This window comes from Mirounga leonina, unplaced genomic scaffold (assembly GCF_011800145.1).
Source record: "Mirounga leonina isolate KUSES-001 unplaced genomic scaffold, KU_Mleo_1.0 Mir_53, whole genome shotgun sequence".
NCBI lineage: Eukaryota > Metazoa > Chordata > Mammalia > Carnivora > Phocidae > Mirounga > Mirounga leonina.
The window spans coordinates 1,163,477-1,184,496 of record NW_023270807.1 but is presented as its reverse complement, the minus strand read 5'-3'; the positions used below and the strand labels follow the sequence as shown (position 1 = coordinate 1,184,496).

The 21,020-nt window shown below is 55.1% G+C and overlaps 1 protein-coding gene across 1 annotated transcript; it reads left to right on the top strand.

The window, feature by feature from the left end:
- The first annotated feature begins 3,549 nt into the window (after nucleotides 1-3,549).
- Nucleotides 3,550-20,803, top strand: LEMD2 (LEM domain nuclear envelope protein 2). Its single transcript, XM_034990371.1, has 9 exons — nucleotides 3,550-4,486; nucleotides 6,094-6,134; nucleotides 9,151-9,226; nucleotides 12,321-12,397; nucleotides 13,312-13,391; nucleotides 15,062-15,207; nucleotides 16,189-16,290; nucleotides 16,373-16,475; nucleotides 19,422-20,803. Exons 1-9 carry the CDS (start codon nucleotides 3,598-3,600, stop codon nucleotides 19,570-19,572), a joined length of 1,665 nt encoding a protein of 554 aa, XP_034846262.1. The 5' UTR covers nucleotides 3,550-3,597; the 3' UTR covers nucleotides 19,573-20,803.
- Nucleotides 20,804-21,020: the final 217 nt, after the last annotated feature.

The following is a 21,020-nucleotide window of genomic DNA, read 5'->3' as shown; positions in this document are numbered from 1 at the left end:
CTCAAATAATTCTTTTTCTCCAATGAGTTCCTCCAGTTTCCAGGACAGCAGACTCGATTGCTTCTTACAAGACATGCAGAGCCCTGGAAGAAATTAAAACTGGGGGCGGGGGGCGGGGGGCGGATAGTGTGAGCTGAGCTGAGACAAAAATGACCATATTTTCACAAAAGAGAAGAAAAAAGAGATCCACTCTTGGTTAAAGGTATCCATGGCCAGGACCGGGACCCAGCCAGGATCGGAGAGGGTAAAGTGCCCAGAGGAACCAGTCAGGTGAGGACAGCGAATCTTCCTCACATCTTACTGAGGTTTATCCAGCGAAATCGGCAAGAATCTGTCCAGAAAACTGGCAATTACAGAGAGTTACAGATTACCCCTCTTCGTTTGGAATGTACTTTATACTTAACAGGACCGCGGGTAATTATTGGGCAACCTGAACCTCGCTTCACAAGATGGAGATGATGAGGTATTTTCTCGGTAACCACATCGGTATGATTTTATAATTACTGAGCTGCGTGGATTTACCATGAAATTGAATAGTTAAAAGCAAAGAGTAATTGCCTGATATCTGTACTCTGTAATTTAGTATAATCTAATCATGGACAAAGCCCAAAAGAAAATGTTCTGAAAGCATTACATTTTTCTTCATACACAATTCGTTATTGACATCAGGGAATGTATTCCGTGCCTCTAAAGGAACTTTTACCCACAGATATCAAAGTGTGGCCGAAAGAATGAGTGTTTTGTTACATTTTCAGCCGATTGTGAAAAGCAGCCAACCTAACTGCCCATTATACCTGTTCTGGCATTTCTCTGTGACTCTCTTTGCCCCCTCATTGACCTGGAGGGATGAAAGGTAGCTCTCCTCTTCCCCGGGGCACTGAGATAAGCCAGCCAGAAGCTGGACCGTGCTAGGGCCGTTCCAGCCAAAACCTGAGCCTAGATGGCAACCACTTTGTCCCCCACTTTTCAACCACACTCTCCCAGGGCCCCACCATCCCACAGCGTGACACCACCCACGATGTGGTTCCAAGGAAGCCCAGAGAGATGCACGAGGCTGGCGAGGGGGTGGATCAAGGACGAGGCCACAGTCCCCCAGCATCTCTAAGGACCTGATAAATGTGTGCAGGGCTTTTTGCAGGAGGAGAAGGAGAATGGAACCCACTAAAAGATTTATGGTTGTTGTTATTATAAGGCTCTGCTGAGACAGAGGTCAGCAGGACGGCAGGCAGTGTGGCGGCCCTCTGGGAATCCAGAGCCTCCTTCTAGAGGCCCCTCACCTCTGCTAAATGTGTGGATGTGGTTACTAAGTAGATTTGGACACTGGAGCTTGTTTTTCCTCTTCTACCTTTAATAAATCAGCAAGACTGCCCGCAGTCTAAGCTGCTCACCTTAAAAAAAAAAAACCTACAAGAAAGTGAGGAGAAAGCGGGAGGGGGGGGTAGCACGCAGGGCAGCCACTGACTTTGCAATATTGCCCTTTGCTTTAAAATATGCGTTCCCATACTCGACACAGGTGGCAAACTCGGAGAATGCGAGGAGCCTCAGGGGCAGCTCCCAGCGTGAGGCAATGTCACAGAGGGGCCCCATGGCTGAGCCCACGGCGGGGAAGACACGAGGGGCAGGGAAGAAAGTGGGCTGAGAGGGACGATTGACTTGTGAGGGTTTTTCTGATTGACTTTTCTCAATCCGATGGGGAGGCTTCTTCCCCGGGGGGGCAGGCGTCACGGGGGAGCACTGACTGGCAAACACGCTTCGAGGGATGGCGCATGAGCCCAAAGGCCCGCTGGACCCAGCGAGACAAATCCAGCCACTGCTAGAAGCCCGTGGAGGCAGAGGGTGGACCACAGGGGGGCAGAAAGCCACAGCGGCCAACACGATGGGTTCCAGGCTAGAGGGAAGACAACAGGCTTGGCAGGTGGGGCTCACTGGGCCCTAGGTAGATGTAACAGCACCAGCGGCCCCAAACACAGGCAGGCTGACAAAGCCCACGCTGGGGACCACTGCGGGGGGCGGCTCCAGTTCAGGACATATTTTTAAATCGCCCTGGGATCCACTGTGATGAAACAGACCGTAACTCTGCGAAATGCCAGAACGTTCACTTCGTTTAAGCGTCAGATTCAAGCCCTCTTAGAATACACGGGGCCAGTATTGATGCCGAAAGGCTCATTCCTTATATATTGAACTGCACAGCTGCAAGGAGTTGCACAAATGTTACCAACTCATTTGTCATGCAAACAGTGCTTCAGAAAGAAATAAAATACTATTATGTGGTATATGTGTTAGGCAATCACTATATCAAATTCATGGCATTCCGTGCAAACACAGGCAGAGAAAAGGAAAACAACACTTGGTGAGAAAAATTGCACCACATGGGAACAGCTAAGCTGGGGGATATGGGGAGGCTAACAACGGAAGCCTGACTGAGCCGAGGCTCTAATTTTCCCAGCAATTGCGGCCGGTGTAGGAATACTCCGGTGGTACAGCAAGTGGCAAGGATGCAAACCACTGGCAGAGGGGCCTTGCCCACGACCCAGGGAAGGAATAGGGGCAGGCGAGGTGGGGGCTGGGCGATGGGCAGGGACGGGGAGAACTGAATTAGAGGAGTAGCAGTGACAGAACCTAAGAGGCCCAGGGCGGCCATAAGTGTTTGGGACAGGGAGTTGAAGAAGGATGTGGAAGGCTTACAAAGAGGGGAGGAAGGCGGAAGGGAGACTGTGAGCCATTTGCCACCACTCCCCATGCTTCCCTCAGGGGCTTCTCAGCTAAGAGCCTTCCTATAACCAAATAGGGTGCCCTATGGGAGGTTCTACCTGCCGCTGTGGAGAGAGGGGTTAAGTATAAACACTTAGGAACGTGTACCAGGCACTGTTTTGATCCCCTTATACAAATTACCTGTTCTAATCCTCATAGCAACCCTACCAACCGTACTGGCCAGCAGGCTAGAAACGATAATTGGGTATGATCACACATCTGAGAGTGGCGCCGTTGGGATTTGGGAGTCGCCAACCTAAATCCGCAAGTGACAAAAGACTGTGTCTCGGGGGTCTTCCCCTACCCATCTCCCGTGAAAAATCCCACCATCCAGACCTTTGGGCTCCTCCCAGAAGCCTGTACTGCCCACTCAAGCCCAAGGGCACTTGGCTCTTCTGCCCCTCGATGCAAGCAGCATCAGCCTGGGGCACGGCCTACATCCCCTCCAAGCCCCACCTCAGAGTGAACTCCTAGGAAAACACAGAGGCCTGCCGCCCTCGACCCGAAGTCGGACGGGGTCTCAGAACATGCCCGGCGTCTAGTCCACGACCCAGAGCCCCTCCCCAAGCACAGACGGAGGCACAGGATCCCATCTCCCCATTCTCCGAAACGGCTTGTCTTTCACCGTTAAAGCAATTCATCCACTAAATCAACACTTTACTGAATGCCTACCACGTGCCAGCGACCGCGCATGGGGCGGAATATTCGGAAAGAAACACCGATGGTCTTACGAACGAGACGGACTGAGCACAGAGGGGAAAGGAAAAAGGAAGAAGGGGGAAGAAAAAAAGAATCCTCGGACCTCCCCAACATGGCGGCCTAAGGGCCGAGTCTGACCCCCTCATCATGGCCGGCAATCAGGCAGCCGCGGACCTTCTCAACATGGCGGCACAGACAGACCTTCCCATCATGGCGCGGGGCCCCGCCCGCTCCGCCGCGGCCGCCGGCAGGAGCAGTTCCGGGTGCGGTGCGCGCCGGGGGCGGGCGGGGGGCGGTGTCCTGGCCATGGCCGGCCTGTCGGACTTGGAGCTGCGGCGGGAGCTGCAGGCCCTGGGCTTCCAGCCAGGACCCATCACCGACACCACCCGGGACGTCTACCGCAACAAGCTGCGCCGCCTGCGGGGCGAGGCCCGGCTGCGCGGCGAGGAGCGGCTGCGGGAGGAGGCCCGGCTGCGCGGCGAGGAGCGGCTGCGGGAGGAGGCCCGGCTGCGCGAGGAGGCGCCGCTGCGAGCCCGGCCCGCCGCGGCCTCCCTGCGAGCGGAGCCCTGGCTCTCCCCGTCGGGCTCGGGCTCGGCCTTCGCGACCTCTGGGGCCTTCGGCGATGTCGGGGCCTCCGCGGCTTCCTGGTCCGGGAGCCGCGGCCTCGCCTACCCCGCCCGCCCTGCGCCGCTCAGGCGCCGCGCCTCGGTCCGGGGCAGCTCCGAGGAGGACGAGGACGCCCGGCCGCTCGACAGGGCCGCGCCGGGCCACGGAGTCCGTCGCTGGTGGGCCTCGACCCCGGCCCCGGCACGGCCGCCCTCCGCCCTCCTCGGCGCCGACCCGCGCCCGGGCCTGCGGGCGACGCGAACTGGCCCGGCCGGCGCGGCGCGGGCCCGGCCCGAGGCGGGGCGGCGGCTGGAGCGCTACCTGTCCCGGCTCCTGTTCTGGGCCAGCCTGGGGCTGCTGCTCGTCTTCCTGGGCATCCTCTGGGTGAAGATGGGCAAGCCCTCGGCGCCGCAGGAGGCGGAGGACAACAGTACGTCCCGGGCCGGCGCAGGGGAGGGCCCCGGGCGCGCGAGTGTCCACCAGAACGGCCACCCGTTCCTCTCAGCGCACATCGCGGGCCTTGTCGGATGTCTCCGGCTGTCTTCTTACCTCCAGACCCCGATTCTCCCTCCCGCTGTGGGAGGAGAGGGCTGGAGTTCCTGCAGTAATTTCTGTCTTCACTCTCTCCTGTTCTCATTTTCTGCCCTAGCCCTCCCTATCAATCTCCCTTTCAACCACGTGCTGGAAGCAGTCTTCATTCCTAGTCACTTCCACCTCAACCTCTGGTTTTCCCTCTCTAGAGAAAACCACACCCCTCTCCAACAGACAGGTCCACCCCCATTCCTTTTCAGTTCTTTCTTAACTTGGATCTCTTGCTCATTCACACATTAGTGCCCATTTGAAGGCACCCCAGGTTTCACTGCCCACAGATCTGATGTGGTTGGGTTCCCAGCTTTGCAGCACCAGAAGAGTTTAAACTGATATAAATGGAGGCGTTTATCCTTGCTTGCATTATCCTCCTGGCGTGTGTGCTGAGAGGGTTCTGTGAGTCAAGGACATTCCCAGCCATTCTTCTGTCCACACTTTAGTGATTTGACATGCCAGTAAGAGGTCTGCAGGAAACAGTATGCTTCCTGAATAGTTGAGGATTGGTACGTTTCTTAGAAGGGAAATCTGCCTCTTGGGTAACTCTGAGCTTTATAGTCTAACAGAAAACATAGAAATCATTTCTTTATAAATTTAAAGGGTAAAGTGTATAAATTTAAAGTATAAGTATAAAGTGACATTGTGAGTTCACCAACTTTTGATACTCTTTGCAAAGCATTGTGATTAGTACTGCTCCCAGCCTCAAGCCACGGCCACATCTTTCCATGCCTAGCAGGAACAGCCAAGATGCAGGGAGAAGCTAAATTGTGTCTTAGCTGTCGCAGCAGATGGGTGTTTGGGTATATGAACAAGTCTGTGGGCATGGGGATCCCAGACTCATGCACACACCCAAATAACTTCTTGGCTATGAGAGCAGTTTATCCACCTATTAAAGCAATTAAGCAGACCCGGAGTGTTGTGGGACTGTACTGGTTCCACAGTCGTCAAACGGTATACTGTCATACTCACTGCTGAGATGCTTTAAGACCACAGCTCTTGGATATATACTGGGATTTACCTGGAGCACCCCTCCCGTGATGGTACTAATCCCTGTTCAACATATCACTGTTTGCAATTTACAAAACCATCACGTATATTTGGCTTGTTGGAGGTTAACTCCCTGAGTTAAGCAGGGGAAGCTTTATCGATCCCATTTTACAATGAGGAAACGGAGGTTCAGAGTGGTTGAGTTACCCAAGAGCCTGTGGCTAATCATTTCCAGCTAGGACTTGGACCCAGCTGTCCTCGCCCTAGTTCCTAATCCAGGATTGGGAAACCTGTACATGTTACTGTCTGCATTTTAAAAGTGCCCCCATTTAGATGACATCTTCCTGATCCCCACCCTTAGGTTGGTAATGTTGTACTTCCCCTGAATTTTGAGAGTGGTCCCTTTTTGCAATCTTTTCCTCAACCCACACTTTTAATTTCCTGTGTTTCTTTTCTTGGTCTCAGTGAAGTTATTGCCAGTGGACTGTGCGAGCAAAACAGATAAGGTGAGTCCGAGTTTCTCTAGCTTTTGTTATTCATTTTGTATAACATCCTGAGGATGTTAGCCTCCGTCAGGAGGTAAACTGGCCCAGAAAAAGATCATAATAGGATCATTTTCAGGAGTGCTTCCTGTAATGTACCAGAATCACATCGTGTTCTGTGATGTTTGTGTCAGACTCAATTGTGGTAGGCGAAGGAGTACTTGAAACAGAGAGAATTGAACTCCCAAGATCCAACCCTGGGCTTGTTATGGAAGGTCTCCCCATCAATCACAGCTCTGGGGACTTTGATCTTCTGCCTAAGTCAATCTAGGGAGATGCAGTAAGTTGGAGCTGAAGGACCTCTCAAGCTCCCTGGCTTCCAGAGGAAGGGCTGACCATTTTTAAGCACCCAGAGGCCGGGTTCTCAGGTCTGCGTTCCCTCTGGTAGTACGTCTGTGGCTGGCAGTGCTGTTCAGATTTGAAACATCATGGGGTGGGGGGAGGTTGTTTTAAATATATCTGAAGTAGAATTAGCCCTCCTAGTCTATAGATTTGTTTTATGAAGCTTTAATGTTCCCTACAAAGAATCTTTGGGGAAGGCGAGCAGCCCCATCCATTTATGAGTCATGCCCGCAGCATTAGCCGGGAGCTGGGATGCTGGCACAGGTAATAGTCTGGGGAAGATAGGAGGCAGTAAATTTTCAGGTCATAAATCCTACCAGGAGGAGCCTTTTGCTGCCAGAGGGCATGACTTAGTAGTCTAATTATTAATTGTGCAATGCCAGGCCTCTCCCGAGGCCTCAGGCTCCATATCTGGCAGCCCGGGGGCTGGGAAAGAAACAACACATGGTCTCACATTCACTTTCTTACCCATGTTACCAAAGGGGTGGCCTGGTGGAAATAATAGGTTTTATCTTCTCTTTGGCTTCTGCTATATTATTTGGGGGTGTTTTATTATACTCATTTATTGCGTTCATCCAAGTATCTTTGCCTCTCAATTGTTTTGTGAAAACAGATTCATATTAAGTTTAAACTGCCTTGTGCCGTGAAAACCAGAGTTGATGATTATAGGAAGTGGCCCAGGAAAATAGGTAGTGGTCAGAGGGAAAACTAGAATTTTGAATCCTGAAAGCAAAAAACAGGAAACAAGTCTGTAAGACTTCTCTGGTTTCTATCTCTTGGTTCTTCACCCCAGCTGAGTGAGCCCCAACAGGCACAATCCGGGGCCTTGCTAAAAATGTGCTCAATGAGCAGACTGGGGACTTGCAACCTCCAAGCATCAAAAGGCAGGGTCTGGGCATTGTCGGCAGGCTCCACTGAGCTGAGATTTCACAGGATGCTCTTGGCCTTCGTGAAGTGGCCTTCGTGAAGGGAGGACATGGGAACAGGCAGATTGGGAGGTGCTTCTTGGCTTTGGTGAGGCTCTTGTGGAAAGTCTCATTCTCTGTGTGGCTCAGGCTCCCCCAGAACCCAGATGGGCATTGGAGTTCTGGGGATATACGTGTTCTTTCCCTTCTCAGCCAACTATGACACTTAGCGTTTTTCTTTCTGCCTTTGTGTTGCTGAAAACGTGTGGACAGGCTGGGAGTGGGTGTGCTGTCTCAGGCAGGCCATCTCGTGGTCTGGTGCCTTCTATCCTTCTGTTCCCTTTAGGTGGTATCACTCTAAATGTCATTGAGTTGGAACAGAGTTCATTGTGACCACTTTTGTTGTTGTTGTTGTTCTCTGGTTGTGACAGTAAGCGAATGTTTAGTGTAGCAAATTTGAAAAATGTGACAAAATCAGCCATGATTCTGCCACCAAGAGATAATCGCCACTGACATTTTGGGGGCATTTCCTTCCCCTCCCATCTGTGTACATATGTTTATAGAATTGGAATCTCCGTGTACATTCAGTTACATTTCTTACCATCAACATTTCCCATCTCATTCGTCTTTAAAAGGTAGTTTGGGTACCCGATTCTACTTACAGACTTGGGAGTCATTTCTGAACGTTAATGGTCATATGTGTAAATCTTGGTTATGCCATTTTGTACCTCGTAAAGGCTTTTGGGTCTTTAGGCAACACGAGGGGACCCATCTTGGCCTCTGAGACTATGACAAACAAGTCCCACATGTTGCAGGTGAGGGCAACAAGCGAGCCCAAGAAAGAAGGGGACCATGGTTCCTTCTGCAGTTGTCGCGAGCTAGGCCCCAAGCCCGGGCCCTCAGCGTCAGTCGGGCGTCCTGCGCAGTGACAGCCCAGAGGAGGTCTGAAGGTGGCGGGAGGCTTGGATTCGACCGGCTCCAGCGCTTGTTAGTTGTGGGATCTTGGGGTCTAGCAGGTCTCTAAACCGTGAGCTCCTCATCTGAGAAGTTGGGGTGCGGTCGAGATTGTGGTGAAGATTCAGTGCAGACTCATGACAACCCATGGCCTGCCGTTCGCTGTCAAGGAGAGCAGCCTTTCGTTCAAATGTTCTAAAGCTAGCGGCCTAGCGGCGTCAGTCCTGCTGCAGGTGCAGGAGAGCGAGGTGTGCCTGTATCCCTGTTCCTGCGTTCTCGTACAGATGACTTTCGCCCCCTGTCGTTTCCGGATGTCTAGACTCTGGATGTCTAAGGTGAAGCCTTTGCTGCAGCTCATCGACAGAGCAGACGATTTATGGGCAGAATGTAGACACCTGACTCTCCAAAAACAGATGGGAGTGGCCCGAGGGGAGACGAGACTGCAGTAGTACGGCATTTGCCTGGCCCGCCTCGGAGGCCCGACTGCATCTCCCTGCAGCCCCACCTCATGGCCTCTATTCCCGTGAGAGCCGCAGGACAGAGGCTGGGAGCCTCCAGGATGACTGGCCCTTGGTGGCCGGGGCAGCTTTTAGCTCTGCCTCAGCTTTTCTGGTTAACCCGATACTTATCCATCCTGTCCCTGTGCCCACCTCTTTGCAGAATGTGGCTTCTGAAGGGCTCCTCGCTGCTTAGCACTTGACAGTGCAGCCGAGGAGTTCAAGCCAGCTAGACGGAGCCCCCTGTCTCCCTTGCTGACTGCTTGTCCTGTGCCCTTCCAGTTCTGTCAGGCCAGGCAGAAGGCGGCCTTGCTGGAGCTGCTGCATGAGCTGTACAACTTCCTGGCCATCCAAGCCGGTGAGTGCATAGCTCGGGGCCTGAGATTCGAGGGTTGTGGGCTCTTACCCTTAGCGGCCAGGCGGGGGCTGGCTGGCAGGTGGCTGAGATGCTCTGTGGTGATGTCCCAGAGGACATACTCCAAAACCAAGTCTTGCCTTCCCCGCTTCTCCACTCAGACACATCTTTTTTAAGCCTACGGTTGGTTCTCACATCCCCTTGAAGGCTCCCAGGGGTCCTGGCCCATGCACAGGCCTTTCTGCTTTCTCTGGATGCCCACCACCTGATGCTCTAGGGGGTTCATGTTGCATTGGGAGGGGCCAGGCCCCAGGTCTCCTCAGTCTGGGTCTTCTGACCTGGAGGGCCTCCCTGTACCAGACGGTCGGCCAGGCCAGGAGGAGAGGCCTATGCAGGTGGCAGGGGTCTGAGTAGTGGGCTAGTCCCACAGGTCCATCCAGCTTGCCAGGGCCCCGGTGTCACCTCTGGTCCTGATCTCCCCATCTGGCTGCAGGACTTTGGACAAGTCCCTTATCCTTGTGCTCGCTTCGGCAGCACATATACTAAAATTGGAAGTCCCTTATCCTTTCAGAAACTGTCTCCCTATCTAACCAAGTGGTCTTGGGTCGGGTTTTTTTTTTTTCTTTTTTTCTTTTTTTACAGAGTGAAAAGTAAGCGCTGTACTCTAGAGGAGGGCATTTTCAGCAGTGCCATGAAATACGCCCCTAAAAAGTCATCCATCCGGAAGGTTTCCCTACTGTTTTATTTAGAAAATTGTTCTTTGAGGCCAGAGATATCACCTCCCCACATCTCTCAGAATCACTTGCTAAAGGCATAGCTGAATGACCAGAGCTTGTGCCCCAAGTTAAATATATCTGGCACCAGAACCAGACGGAGCTATTTAGTCTTATGAGATGTTCAAGAGGTACCTCTGATCTGTGGGGCCTTGTCTAAAGTTGTTGCTAGGGAATCAAGGCTGGATGGGCCTGTACTGGGCCCTCAGCCCTCGGGGCCAGTCTTGTGGGCCTCAGCTCTCCCACTGCCTCCTGACTGGTGGGAGACTGGTGATGGTCAGGGAAGCGTCTGTAAGCTCGGAGGAGCAGTAGGAGTGGGGGCTCACAGCATCACAGGACTCAGGGGCCTTTCTCCCTGGCCCAAGGGCTCGGAATATAAATTCTGGCCTAAGAGGATGTTCCAGACCTTAGTGACTCAGCTGTGGTCCAGGGACCAGCAGCATTAGGATCACCTGGGAGCTTTTTGGAAATGCAGAATCTGAGGACCATCCCAAACCTATGAATCAAAGTCTGCATTTTCAAAAGAGCCCTAGGGTATAAAGTAGAGAAGCTCTGTCTTAAACAGTGGATGCTGGTAGACATTTCTCCTCCATCCTGCCCTCCGTATGTGGTCCCGGCTTATGCCATCAAGGAGCCTAGTGCCTCCTGTCCTCTGAGGCACTTAGTGAGGGTCTCACTGCAGGGGAATGAGGACTCTACCAGGCCATCCCCCCGCCCCCCCCCCCCCGGAGGTCACCCTATAGGCAGAGCATTGTGTTGGCCTTTGCAGCCCACAGGCTGCTTCTGGTCTAGTAGAAGAGACAGGCCACCTACCTCCCTGACCACTGGCTGTTACGAGGTGTGATTGGATGAGAACCGAGAGGCCAGAAGTTCTAGGAGGCACGCTGCCTTTTCACTGGAGCAGTCAGGAGAGCGGCACAGGGGAGGGTATCTGTGCCAGGCCCTGACACCCAAGAGGAATTGATTCTGTGTATGTGGGGGGCAGGCGGAGCCAGAGAGGCAGGAAATTACAGGGGCAGAGACGGAAGCAGTTGGCCTCATGGGGGAAGGAGAAACAGAAGGAATGGAGTTTGGAAAGGTCGCTTGGGCCCCACTGTGGATGGCTGTAGATGCCAGGCCACGGGGGCTTGATCACCGCAAGCGGTGAGCACCAGGGAGGCTTCTGAGCAGGGGAGCAATGTGCTGAGAGCCAGGAGCCGGGAGGACAAAGGTGATAGCAGCTTGAGTGTAGCAGTGCCATTTAAGCAGAATCATTTTAAACTTTTGTTGATCAAACGTGGATGGGAGAGGGGAGAGGAGGAAACCAATCAGGAGACCATGGCCGTGGTCCAGACAAGCTTAAGCAGGCCAGGGCGATCGGGGCAGGGCAGGAGAAGCCAACTTGATCTCAGGGGTCCCATAAGGTCAAGATCAACTTCGGCATGGGAGGGATAAGCTTTAGTTCATTCTCAAGATTTTTAAAGTTCATTCTCAGCCACTCCCTCCCCAGCACACAGATTGGCCATCGGTGGCCCCTAGGCTGTGCCAGGTTAAGAGCAGTCAGGCTCTGTGTGGGTTCAGGATCTGGTGCAGGCCCACCCCGTGCTGTCCCTGCTCTCAGGAGTCTGGTGACCCACAGGAAGCAGCATGTGGTGGGTGGACCATAGCGGGCTGTCGAGAGCCAGTGGCTGTTGGCAGGCCCCCAAGTCCAGAGTGATTTGGTCCAACAAGACTCCCCTACAGGCCGGGGATTTTTCAGAGGCGGTGGCCCTGGGTGGGCTTCATCCTAGGCGGGAGCTGGTCACCCAGGGTGCTCAGGAGGGAACAGCCCCTTGGAGCCCCACACTGAGGCCCCACTGCCCAGCACAGAGGCGCCCTCTTTCTCTGTGGGGCATTTTGGACATCCCTCCCCAGAACCCCTCAAAACAGTGGGCCTGGGGTTCCGGGTCGCCTGCCTATGTCCCGGTCGGATTCCCTGCAGTGCCTTTCTTTTTTCCCAGGTTGCGTTTATTTATAGTGCCATTCTGGTTCCTTCCAAAGCTATCTGTCTGATCCTTTTAGGGATCAATTGCAAACAGACCTTAGGATTGGGCAGCTTTTTAGTCATTTAATGCAAATCACCACACTGCTTTGCAGGTCAGGTTTTAATGATCTGGAATCGATCCAAGCTAAGTGGCTTTTGATCTTGCTGCAGAGTGAAGATACCCCACAGAAGCCGGAGCCGTGGGGCCACATGCTCCCCATCAGAGCGGATGGCTTGATTCGCACTGCATTTTTTTAGTCTGTTTCAGAGTAATTTTTTTCCACCTCTCCTTTGTGTTTGAATGTGTGTTTTTTCCTCCTAGGTAATTTTGAATGTGGAAATCCAGAGAAGCTAAAAAGCAAATGCATTCCTGTAATGGAAGCCCAGGAATACCTAGCAGTAAGTAGGCTGCGATGCTTACCCGTTCCCCAGAGGTCCTGGTGCTTTTGTACTGATCTTGTGAGCACTGCTTTTTTTTCCCCTTTTCGTTGTGTGTTTGCTTTTTGGCTTTTTTGTTTTCCCTTTTTTTTTTTTTTTTTTAAACTTAGTTGAGTGTTAGGCTACTTTCAGTTTTAGCCAGCAGTAGGGGCGACTGGTCCAAGGTGGGCTGTGAGCCAGAGCCCGGCCTGCCGCATGCGGGCTGCGGGGGTGGGGGGGGCTACTGAGCAGCTGGTGTGGCCACTGCGGGCTGCCCCTTCTTTCAATGGCCCTGTTACTTGCTCCCCACTTTTCTCCTCTTCCCAGCAGCTTTACGGATCTACACTTTACCTGTCTGTTCTCTCCTTTATGTTCACTGTGCAGATTGCTCAGGGTCTATTTGACTATTGGCCTGGCCCCAGTTTGATAGAATTCTGGAACTTCAGAACTGGCAGAAACCTTAGGGGTCACCTAGCTCATTGTCATTTCCCAGATGAGGATACTGAGGCCCGGAGAGGGGCAGGGACTGGCCACCGGGCACCCACCTCCCCGCCCCCGTGCCCCTGCCATCCCCACGCTTTTTTTCATTTTCCCCAAGATGAGCTGCCAGCTCTCTGGCCTCACACTTTGGTCCTTGAGAAAGGTTTGGGTTTGGGTTTGGGCTACCTCAGACCTGCGTTGCTTTCTTGTGTGCTTCTGCATCGACTCTTCCCAGTAGAGCTCTTTCTTGGCTCTCATCAGCCCAGATTTTCACCTGCCACTTTGTTGTGCATTTAGCAGAATGGGGCTTTGGGGCCTGCGGAGGACGGGGGAGAGGGCCTCCTTAATCCAGCAGGAGAATAACGTTCCAGCTGGTCCGCGCAGACACGGCGCTAACTTCCCGCCCCCTCCCCCAGAATGTGACCGGCAACTCCTCCGCCAAGTTTGAGGCCGCACTGACCTGGATACTGAGCAGTAACAAGGACGTGGGCATCTGGTGAGTGTGGGCGAGGCCTCACAGGGTGGCAGCACCGCCACGGCACCCGCGACCATGGTCCTCACCCATCGGCCCGCTGCCGTGCGCTCACAGATGTGTCTTGGGGCTGAAGTTAGAGGCGGGTGTCCCAGCTGAGTCCTGGCGGGCTAAGCCTGCAGCCGGGCATTGGAAGGAAGAAGCATTCGGTGGGGCACCGTAAGGAGCCATTTCAAGATAAGACACAAAATCCAGGTGTTAGAACGTGAGCCTAGTGTTCCAGCTAAGCGTTTCAAGTAACTCACTCTGCGCCCTTTGAATTCACTGGTCCCACATGGGTTGCTAGAGAAGGCATTTTTCTGAACTTCCTTTCATCCGGTGCTAGTTTTCATTACTAGATGAAATGTTTCTGTCTGTTGGTTTCACTCAGCATGGATGTTGCCAAAGGAAATACTGAATTTTATTCTCACTAGGCAGTTCAACCTCATTTCTATCTCTGGGGAGCACTGTTAGCAGAGATAGCAAGCCCCCTCACCCTCCTGAGAAGCCCCATCTGGCTGCTCAGCCCGTTGGGGAGGGGCACCCCAGCGATGCTCCCCCTACCAGACCCCCCATCCCCCAGAGCTCTTCACGCTGGCACTCCCTCCCCTTTCCCAGGGTTTGTTGGGGACTCTGTTCAGGCCACAGCTCCTGATATTCAAATACACTCTAGGGTTTTGTTGCCTTCGTCTCTAATCCACCCAGACAACTAATTCCATCAGCCACGCCTCTACCAGAAGCCCCTCAGGCAACTCAAGCTAAAGCTTGATAACCAGATGCAGGGCCCGATTAAAATTCATTGACTTAAAAAAAATAATGCTTCCCTGAGTGGCTGAGCGATTTTCCTGTGTGTTAGGAACGGGGGAGGAGAATATGGATTTTAGCCTCGGCAGCACTCACCAAAGCTGCTAGCACAGAAGGATGGCATGCACCTTTTCACACGGGGGGAAGGCCGTCGGGAGGGTGGCCAAGCCCAGCTCAGAGGACCAGTACTCAAAGTGGGTTCGTGAGATATCGGGACACTTCAGATACTGGGCATTCCCGTGTGCTGTCCAGAGCACAAGATGGTCACCTAGCTGGAAGAAGGTGCAAGCGTGGGCATCCTAACGTGTCCTGACACCGCCTCTCAGGGACCAGGGTGGAAGCGATGGGGCTGGGACCTGGCCTCAGAGAGCCCAGTGGTTGTCCTTCCCCGAGCCTCATGGCACCCCGATCTTTACACTTAAACAGCTTATGTGCCTCCTTGTCACCGTCACCAAGGAAAAGCACACCCTCCCAGACTCTCTCAGTTCCTGCCATGCAGTGCAAAGCCAGCGATTCAGTAAACATTTCCATTTCTCTATGCTGGGAGGTGGGAATCCAATTTACAGTTTAATCTTCCACACGCTGAGAGGGGCTGTCAAAAGACCCGACAGAGGGGGATGTCACTTTAGCGGTAGGGGTTCAAGCCTGCTGCCGTCTTTAAAGCTTTATTCTTTCTAAGTAACCAACATGGGAAATTTCTGGAAAGCATGCAACCAGGATACCAAGTCTATTTCATAAGCAAGTAGAGGCCTCAAAGCTCCTCCTTTTTTCTCTTTCTGCTTTAAAGCGGGGCTGATTCCGCGGCTCCTGGGAGCTTTTGAACGCCATTGCAGCCCTGTGTCCCGTTTCAGGTTGAAGGGGGAAGACCCATCGGAATTGGTGACGACTGTGGACAAAGTGGTCTGCCTGGAATCTGCCCGCCCCCGCATGGGTGTGGGCTGCCGCCTGAGCCGTGCCCTGTTCACCGCGGTCACCAACGTGCTCATCTTCTTCTGGTGTAAGTCCTTGGCTGCCCTTCTCCCGCGACCCCATCCTTGCCGTTGGGACTGCTCATACAGCACCTCCCGGGAGCCCAGCTCAGTGACACTCTCAGGCATGAGTGATACAGAAACCCAAGCCCAGACAGTTCATTTCTGTCTAGTGAACCTGAGGTCTGTCTAATAAAACAGAGGAGATGAACAAGTCAGCCTCTGCCCTGGGTCATCTTACCTTTAGAGATTGGTGGCAGGAGCATGAGGGTAACTGGAAAATATCCCTGATCAGGGTTGGGGACAATCAGTGTCCCCAAGGGGGGAGCTTGGCCCTGGCTGGAGCCCAGCATCATCACCCCCCAGGGCCCCAGAGGGCAAGCCTCTCAAAGGAGGAGAAGGCGCAGCAGGACCTTGGCCTAATTTTACTTCCTGAACAATGTAAACATCTCCTCGGGAGATCTAGGTACCCGATGAAAGCAGGGTGGACGCAGGGGGCTGAGCTGCAAAGCAGAGCACGGGTCTTATTGCCTGACATCAGGGGCTGCCTTTGAGCAGAGACCTTGGGGTGTCTCTGAAGGTGAAAGGCCGAGTCATAGAAACTGCCCGCTCTGTAGACATGGCGAAGTTACAAATCACAGGCCATCTGGGCGTGCACACGGCTCCCTCAACCACACCATCAGGCACACACATCATTATCGGCAGCAGCATCTCGGAATACAAAGGGCCCCGCATGTATATATGTATGAAACGCCGTGTTCCAGTGCACGAGGGAGGAGATGAAAGGCCCGGAATGAGGTTGGGAGGAGCCGCAATCTGGACAGCTGGGAAGGTCTCTGTGGTGACAGCCAGCAGGAGGACGATGATCACTTCACAGCCTGCCTCCCCTCTGCATCTCCACATCCTGTGTCAGCGGCAGCCGGCCTGGGCCTGACACGTAGTAGGTAGTCAGGACACTCGTGCGGCCAGAAGCGATGTGGCGGATTCACGGGGCCTGTGTTCCCTCATAGGTTTGGCCTTTCTGTGGGGGCTCCTGATCCTCCTGAAATACCGGTGGCGGAAGCTGGAAGAAGAAGAACAAGCCATGTACGAGATGGTGAAGAAGATTATAGGTGTGTGGCCCCTGGGGAAAGGACCACTGGCACCCGCCAGAAGGTCCGTGCCCTAAACGGTGCCCTCTGTCCTACCCTGCAGACGTGGTCCAGGACCATTATGTGGACTGGGAGCAGGACATGGAGCGCTACCCGTACGTGGGCATCCTGCACGTGCGCGACACCCTGATCCCTCCGCAGAGCCGGTGAGTCCTGGGCTGAGCCCGCCAAGTGCCACAGAAGGAGGCCCAGAGCATCAGTTATGAGGGGGGAGGGGGGCAGCTCAGCCCCGAGGAGCACAGGTGAGGGGGCCGTGCATGCCTCCTGCCACTGCTACAGCGCTCGGCTCTTGGAGAGGAACGCACAGACGACGTAGGGCCGCGGGAGCCCACTCCTCTGTTAGCGTCCTTGCTGACCGGGAAGCTCTGGGTGGCAGGCACTAGTGCCCTCCTCCCCACCGTGGCTCAGGCTACATTGCTGTGAGTGCAAGTCCAGAGTCCTGTGGGCTCCAGGCACAGAATAGTCGGGTCTCTGGTTCCAGTTCTCTGTGATGCTTGTTGTCCCGGCCCCCATGGATGTTGTGGGCTGGTTAGAGTTCCTCCTGGTCACAAGGTGGTAGCCCGCAGGAGCAGGGTCAGCATCTGCCTTGTCACCGCCAGCAGGGGAGAGATGGGTCGCCCTCACGGGCAGGAGAAAACATTCCCAGAAGCTGCCAGTGACCCACTCCTCGAGGCCCTGCTGGCCAGAATGGGTTATTTGTCTATTCTTGAATCAGTCACTAGCGAGGAGGAGATTGTTTTTCAAACATTTTTAACCATAACCCACGACACGTTACCTAAAATATCATGGTTCGCTTTCTACGCGCTTAGGCCCATGTACACGTGTGTGCCTGTAGCTGAAGCAGAGTTCCTCGGCACTGGCTGGGGTCAGCTTCCAGGGCGCCCAGCTGCACAGGAAGAGACAGCAGGCCATGGGCATGCCTGGGCTGCGGATGCTGGATGGACCCCGTCAAGACCCAGTGTGGGGTAGCTTTGGAGGATGGGGTCCCAGGGACCAGCCAGCAGGGCATGCCACAGTGTCGGCCCAGACCGTGGGCCCTGCTCAGCAGCTCGCCGCGGTCTCGGGCCGGATGCCATCCTCTCAGAGGGTGCCGAGCGCTCGCTGTGAGCCGGCACTGCCCTGGCCCTCCACGGACACAGCCCCACTCGCTCGGTCCTCACTGCGGCCCCGGGAGGTGAGAGAGCGAGTAGCCCATCTTACAGATAAGGGAACCGAGGCACGCGGAGGCCAAGGAACTTGCTCGAGGCCCACTGCTGGTGGTATTTCTGTGCAACCCAAGAGGAATTGGAAGAGTAAAACATTTAAGTCCCCTTTTAAAGGTGAAGATGCTTAAGAACTTTCAAGCCCACCCTACTCCTTGGGAAGGTGCAGGCAGGAAGCTTAGGGAGAGCAGATGGATCACGGCATTGGCTGGTGCTGCTGTTGGTGCCCAGCATGAGGCAGCCGCATGGCCCTCCAGGGGGAGGACACGGTGCATTCATGCTGCCACCGAATTCCTGGCTTGCCCAGAGTCGTTAATGGCCTCTCTGAGCCAGTTTACTCATCCAAAACACAGAGGTAACACCACCGCCTTGCAGAGGGCTGCGGTGAAGCCCTCATTTACTCAACAAATGCTTACTGAGCACCTGCTGTGGGCCACACACTCCTGGGTCACCCGGGGAGACGGTGGGGGGCGGAAGAAGCCCAAATCCCCGCCCTGCTGGAGTGTTGGTACTCAGGAGGAATAGAGGTGAGAAAGGCAGAAGGAAACTGTGCTGTTGGGTAGCGACAAGTCCCAGGAAGAGGGGAGTGGGGCTGTCGAGAGATGGGCTCGCAGGTCTTAAGTCAGAGCCTAGCACTAGGGCGCTCGTCCCAAGGCAGCCCTTACTGCTCGGCCTTCCGTTAGCACAGCCCACACATCGACCGAAGTACCAGCAAGAGCGCCATTGCCTCCTGTCTCCGGCCTGAGCCACCCGGCCTCCGCGCCCGTGCGGCGGCCCGCAGGGACTGAGCCCTGGCAGTGAACCCCGGGAGACTCACCCCCTGTTGGCTCTCAGCCTCTCAATTTATCTCCCAGGCCCCCCGGTCCGTGCAGCTGAGCCCTCAAGGCGTGAGGACACATCACTGCTGTCGGCCCTGCGTGGGGCCCCCTCAGGTCTGCCCTGCAGAGAAGGGTCTGCCCGTGAGACTGAGCGAGGGCTGGGGAGCCTGGCTCACACGGGCTTGTTCCGTGCCTGTTCATGGGCACGTGGGAGGGAGGGCTGGGGCTGGACCAGCCAAGTGGGGACTGCTAAACAGGCTGAGGGGCCATTGGTGACAGGACCTGACCTCTGAGGTAGAAAACCCCGGCACCCCCACTCTGACTCCCAACCCACAGGCCACCTCAGGAGCTTCACTCCTTTGTCCTCCCCCAGGCTGAACCTTTCCTGCTCCCACACGTTCACACCCACAGTCCCTCTCCACGCGAGGGGTCATGGGGAGGTAGTCTGCAGAGCTGATAAAAGACAGGAACTCATCAAAGAGAAGACGTCAAAGCAGCCCTCTCTGACTACCTTGGAATCTTCCTGTCTAGTCTGGAGGGGGAAGAGGTTATAGGGGGGTGTCCAAGGGGATGCAAGGCCCCAGGGACCCAGCAGAGAAGGGGTCCTGCCTGGTAGCTCCGGTTCCAGGAGCAGCTCCAGCTTCTTGGCCTCCCCAGTTGGATGCTGAGCTCATTCCCACACTCCAAAGTACTGTCGAGTTTGGACTCAACAGCCCAGTGGCCACTCTGATTGCCCCACATGGGGCATTAAAATGCAGCCAGCACTGGTGGGGGGCCGCCTGGCCAGGGCTGCTGCAGGAACAGGCCCTTGGACACTGGGGGGTGCTCTGGACACCTTCGGCTCCCTTCAGCTCCCTTTAATTGAATGCTTTTAGAGCAGAGAAGATTGAGGAATCATTTCTCTGTGGCTCAAGAAATTTCTCTCCCCTGCAGGAGTTCTTAGTACTCCAGTTTGTACAAAGTCCCCAGTTTGTACAAAGGGTGTGTACAGGCCAGCTCGCTTCTCTGGGCTGTGCCAGAAGAGCTTCCGGGGGCACTGCTGGCCTGCTCAGCCTGGCCCCTCTCATTGCAGAAGGCGCATGAAGCGGGTCTGGGACCGGGCTGTGGAGTTCCTGGCGTCCAATGAATCCCGGATCCAGACAGAGTCCCATCGCGTGGCTGGAGAAGATATGCTGGTGTGGAGATGGACTAAGCCCTCTTCCTTCTCCGACTCAGAGCGATAAATCCCGGGCGGGGGGGGGGGCCTGTTCCCAGTCGGCCTGTCCCAGGCCAGTCCCCTCCAGGGGTGTGAGAAGGCCACCAGACCTGCCAGTGCTGAATTCACACTTGCCTTGACTTTCATCTTCCTCCCGACTCTGGTTCCAAAGGTCTCTCTGTAGGACTCTTCAGAGATTAGCTTGTAGGAAAGCATGGGCTTCCTTGAAGGGCCGGGGAGGGAGAGAGCCAGAGGCCAGGTGGGTAGCTTGTCCTCTGCATTGGTCCAATCCTCTCTGTCCCGATTGCTGGCAGAAAAGGGGAGAAGGGTTTGGTTTTGATGCACAGAAAAGATGAAAGAGCAGCAGCGGTGAGACCCTGCCGAGCAAGGTGGGCTGGAGCTCTTCCACCGCTGGTGAGCACTCAGCAGAGTGGGCATCGTGCCTGTGGGAGGTGGGTCGGGACGGCAGGCTGGGGCGGCAGGGGTTGGGGAGCAGTTTGGTCCATGTGCCTTCAGAGGGTGTTACCTGGGAGCTCAAGGGTGAGGGGAGAAAGCCTGTCCTCTAGCTGGGTTGAGCCTCTTTTATCCTGAAGGGGGAAGGTGCTAGAAAGTAGAACAAGTACTGTAGAAGAACTGTCTAGAAATGCAGGTCCTGGCACGCGGGACTCGCAGGTCAGGGGAGTGAGCTGCTGGTGTGGCCTCCTGAGAGGAACCTGGAGCAGGCACAGGGGCCCGGGAGCAGACAGGAGGGTAGGGCTGCCTGCAGGCAGGGCCGGGCTCTTCAGTGGTGCTTCTCACCAAGTCGCGGGTCTACACCAGACCCGCAGCCGCGGCACTGCAGCGGGCGACGATGCGGATTCCGGGACCTTGGGAGTGCCCCGCCTCCGCTGTGCGACGGTCACCTTGACTTAGGACGACCACAGCGGGCCCCACTGTGGGGCCGCGGAGCCAGAACATGCGGCACGGACCCGGTGGGCGCGGGGGCCGCACGGCTGCCCCCTGCTGGCCGCCCGCGAGCGTGCCTGCGCCGCCGCAGACCCTCTAGGTCCCCCGCCAGCCCGTGGGCCCGCCGCGCGGGAGCCCCGCTCCAGAAACGCCCTGGCGGGGGGCCTCTCCAACACAGCCTCGTTCCCGTATGTTCTCAACCGCGGCAGGCGGGAGAGGGGCGCGCGGAGGAGCCCGAACAGCTGCCTCCAGAGGCATCAACCACCCCCTTTCGGTCTTCCTGGTATTTTTTGTTTCCTTAATAAAGCTCCAGTCTCCCTCATTTGAGCAATACTCTCTCATTTCCTCTGATGTCTGGATGATCGGCGGGGCTGGAATCCGAGTGCCGGCCCCGTGGCAAATGGTCTCGTAATCAGGCTCCAGCCAGAAGAATAAGTAACACTGCAACAGGCTTCAATATCAGGGTTGAAACCGTTGGATAAATAAACTATTTATTAAAAATGGATGTGTTTCTCGTCCGTGGTTCTCTCC